Source organism: Triticum urartu, chromosome 3A (genome assembly GCF_056163025.1).
Source record: "Triticum urartu cultivar PI428250 chromosome 3A, HENAU_Tu73, whole genome shotgun sequence".
In the NCBI taxonomy this organism is placed as follows: Eukaryota; Viridiplantae; Streptophyta; class Magnoliopsida; order Poales; family Poaceae; genus Triticum; species Triticum urartu.
Window position 1 is genome coordinate 434610306 of NC_141875.1, and position 4431 is coordinate 434614736.

At 56.1% G+C, this 4431-nt stretch overlaps 1 protein-coding gene across 1 annotated transcript; it reads right to left on the reverse strand.

Annotated features, from left to right (window-relative positions):
• Positions 1-1002: 1002 nt before the first annotated feature.
• On the reverse strand, positions 1003-2864 carry LOC125544242 (protein SLENDER RICE1-LIKE 1). Its single transcript, XM_048707858.2, has one exon. The coding sequence runs from the start codon at positions 2748-2750 to the stop codon at positions 1068-1070; it is 1683 nt and encodes a 560-aa protein (XP_048563815.1). The 5' UTR covers positions 2751-2864; the 3' UTR covers positions 1003-1067.
• Between the last annotated feature and the right edge of the window lie 1567 nt (positions 2865-4431).

Below are 4431 nucleotides of genomic sequence, written 5' to 3' on the forward strand. Positions count from 1 at the left end.
CACCACTGCTGGAGCGGTGCGCGCGTCGCGTGTGGTGCTTGGCGCGAGAAGCCCCAGCCAAAGCGTGGCGTGCCCCAGCAGGCGGCAGCCACCCGTCCTTCCATACGACGGGGAGGGCGGCTCGCTGCGGCAGGTGAACGTGGTGGTCCGCACTGCTCCTCCTGCTCGCGCTGCCCCGCCAGCACATTTTCCCTCTGCCCCGCCGTTCACAGCAGTAGCCTTACCAGCTACGAGCAGTACGAATGGATCTACGACACCGATCGACCTTCCGTTTCCGCCAGCGCCGTGTGCTGGCCTGCTACAGGTAGCTACTGGAGTAGTAGCTACTGGTGCCTAGCGCCGACGACGTGACGATCACAGGCGTACGTTGGTAGGAGTACCAGAACAGTACCGCAACACGTGACAGACTGGTGGAGTGTATGGTATCCTCCGCTGCCGTGCGGCCGCACCTCCGAAGAATCCGCTCAACCGCACGCGCCCACTGGAAACTGCGGCCAGTTTTCAGTAGTCGACCAGCCTGGAAACTGCAACCAGTTTTCAGTAATCGACAGGCCGACTGTCCCGTCCCGTGGTACAGCTTGCACATCTTATAACGGAAGACCCTGATGCGATTTGCTTTCCCCGTACTACATCCACGTCAGTATCCATCTCATTCCCATCGTCGCACGAACACGAACAGTACAGTAGTAATGATGGTTTGGCTTGCAGATCGCCGTCTGCGAGGGGGGATTGTGCAGTGTTTCTAGATTCGTTGAGTCTCATTGCATCAAGGTGTGGATTTGTGTGACATAATAAACATTGTTTGTTTATGCTTAGAAAAAGCCAAGGGATCCAAGATATGAGATGTCCCCTCCCACCTAACCTTCGCATTTTCTATACTGTGCTCATGCATGCATCGGATTGACTCCTCGTGATATTAAAACAGTTGAGATGCCAAGTGTTGCAGAAGAAAAATACTCCTACTCGGTTTGGCAGTGTCAGCAAGAGATACGATACCGATGCTAAGCTCGAGAGTTTCATGTCATTGAGATTTCCGGGCCGCGATTTACGATGGAACCACCCCGCGATTACAAAAACACGTTGCTCGCACCAACAACCCCGCTACACTTACCGTTGCTGCTGCTGCTGTTATTACTGTCACTACCACCGCCACTACTGCCGCTAAAATTGCTGTTGTTACTGGTGTGGTTATCTTCGCCGTCGGCGTCGCCGCTGACGGTGACCGCCCGCCACGCCGACGCCGAGAACAGCGGCCGCCCGTGCCACCCGAGCGTCAGGCACCCCTCGGCCTCCTCCACGGAGTGCCCCTCGCCGGAGAACAGCCCGAGCAGCATCCTGGCTTGCCGGAGCGCGCTCGCCCCCAGCGGCACGGCGCTCAGCCCCGCGCGCCCCAGCCTGTCCCTCCACTGCGACAGCGGCTCGTGTCGCTCCATGCGCGCGCTGCCCTCGTTGCACACGATGTCGCAGATCTCCCTCTGGAGGTACGCCTCGGCCATCGCGTTCCCCGTGCCGTTTGCGCTCGCGGCGTCCAGAGAGTCGAACACGGCCGAGTAGTAGAAGAGCGCCTCGGTGAACCTGTCGAGGAACCCCGGTTTATTGTGCTCCGCCTCTTGCTCCACGACCGTGAAGATCTTGGGCTGCAAGGAGGCGACGCAGTCCAGAACGGCGTCGATGGGCGCCTGATCGGCTGAGTCGGCTAGGAGGCGGTGGAGCTGGAGCACGGAGTTGACCGCCACGGCCTCGCCGGGCGCGATCTGGAGCATCCACGGGTGGACCTCGTCGAGGCTGTTGGCGGCGACCCCGCGGAAGGAGAACCGCACGCGGACGGAGCGCGCGAGGTCGGCGAGGCGGAGACCGACATCGCGGAGCTCGTCGCGGCCTGGTGGGGAGGGCGGGCCAATGCCGGTGATCCGGAGGAACGGCGGGCCGCCGGGGCGGAGAGCGAGGGCCTGAATCAAAGCGGGCCACTGGAGGCCCTGCATCAGGCTGAAGTCGATGACGTGAACGCTGTCGCAGCCGTGGAAGGCCTCGAGGATAGCCTGGTTGGCCGTGAAGTGCGCGAACTTGAGGTAGGGGCACGCCTCGTAGAAGTGGTGGTAGAGGAAGGCGTGCTCGGCGTCGGTGGCCGGGGGAGTGGCAGGCGACCGGAACAGCCGTCTGGAGAGCGCGTCGGTGAAGTGAACGGCGACGCGGCCGATGCCAGAGGCAGTGGAGACGGCGGCGAGCGAGGCGTTGGCGTCGGCCAGGTGCGCGGCCGCGAGCGCGTGGTCGCCCGCCTCGACGGCGCCCGCGCAGCTCATGAGGAGGTGGACCAAGCGGATGCCGGCGACCTCCTCCTCCGCGCGCCGCATGGCCAGCTCGGCGGCGACCGCGTCCCGTGACGGGAACGGCGGTGCCAGCTCGGGCATAGAGGAGGCCTGCATGTCCGCCGCCGCGTAGTACGCCGCGCCGTCGTCGGGCACCGGCGCGGGCGGAGGCGGGAGCAGAGAGGGCAATAAGCTGCCGTCGAGGCCGGAGGGCAGCGCGGGCGCGGGGTCCATGGGCCACTGGAAGGGGAAGGTGCCCATTGCCATACCTCCGGAGTGGAAGCGGTGGGCGGTGGGAGGATGGAAGTGGTGGAATGGCGTGCGTGCGCGCTTGGCGGGGCGGGGTGTCATGCGTGTACATGTAGTGGAGTGAGGGGGTGAGCGAGTGACGTCGGAGAGGCCGGGGTAGCGCGCGCACACACGTGGAGAGGCGGCCACGAGCATGGGGCGGAAGGGGACACGTAGACCGGCCACGGGAACGAGAACGAAGGAGAGGCGAGCGAGCGAGACCGCGGACGAGCGGGCCGAGGAGAGGAACCACCGTGCCCCACCTCTCGCCTTCTGTCAATTCCTGTTTCCCGATTTTGTCTCTCAGGATCTCGGAGTTTGGAATCCTGTATCTCCAACTTCTGAAAAACCGTGGGAGCACAAATCAGGTTTTAAACACTTTTCTTGTATTCAGTGAGCACGAGGAAGTTTCCCTCGTGCCGCATGCATCTGACCTCAAATATATTGTCCTCTCATAGATGCTCGATCAGGTTTTCAATTGATCGGAGGTTGGTCGATGACGAATTTGTTGACATATTTAAACAAAATTCTTTAAACGTGTCCGGATTTCGGCAACGAGGTTTAATAGGATCACTTATGTTCTCAAATTCAAGAGATGCGATAGCATCCTTACCCTCATCTTTCATAATTATATTGTGCATGATCACACAATAGGTCATCATCTCCCACAAGGTCTCTTAATCTGATTGTTTAGTAGGTTTACGAACAACTGCGAAACTCCAAATGCCCTTTCAGCATCTTTTCTAGCTGCTTCCTCTCTTTGGGCAAGATGATACATTTTTAGCAAACTGGGTTAGAGATGGTGTTGGCAGAGGTAGTCCATGCAGGATACATACCGTCAACTAAACAGTAGCCCATGTTGTACTAATTCCCATTGACAGTATAGTGCTAAGGAGGAGTTTTTCCTTCAGTCAGCCTAGCAAACAATAATGATCGCTACCGCACATTGATGTCATTGTGAGACCCGGGCAATGCCAAAGAAAACGTGCCAAATTCAAAGCTCACGAGATGCAACTGCTTCAAGAATGATGGTACACTTCTTAACATGACCCTCATATTACCCTTGTAAAGCTTTCGGTCGGTTTTTTCATTTTCAATGCATGCAGTCATGAGATCCGAGCAAACCTCGCCACCCTCTTGCTTTCAAGATTGCCAAGAGCCTCTCGGTGTCTGCCACAGTTGGTTCAATCAGGTATTTGATAACCCACAAGTATAGGGGATCACGACAGTCTTCGACGGTAGTATTTCACCCAAATTTATTGATTCGACACAAAGAGAGTCAAACAATATTTGCAAGTATTAACAGTTAAGTTGTCAATTCAACAAGAGCTGAAGAACTAAATATCTGCAGCAAAGTGTTTAGTAGCACAGTAGTATGATAGTTTGATAGCAATGGTAATAGTAACAATAGAAACGGTAACAGTAACAGTAGCAGTTTTGCAGTGATTGTAACAGGAGCAACAACAAAAGTAACTTAACAAAGATCAATATGCAAAAAGCGTATGCATTGGATCAGTGATGTATATTTGTGTTGGATGGAATTCATCATATAACAGTCACAACCTAGAGCCATACACAATAACCCCAATTCATCAATATAATGTAGGTACGTATTCCGTATATAGTCATCATGTGACGCCCCGAGACCGATGTGTCAGGTGTCCGCCAGTTATTCGCTGTTGTTGCCTTGTCTTTCGCTTGTGTGTTGCATCTTATCATGTCGTCATGTGCATTGCATCATCATGTTTTAAAAACTTGCATCCGTCCGGGTTTCCCAGTTCCTTCCGTTGTCCGTTCTGAGCCCAGACACACTTGCACGCGCCCGCGGCATGTCCGA

What these genes read in the sequence shown, in the direction of transcription:
- LOC125544242 (XM_048707858.2), bottom strand. Translation starts at nt 2,750, where the DNA reads ATGCTCGTGGCCGCCTCTCCACGTGTGTGCGCGCGCTACCCCGGCCTC.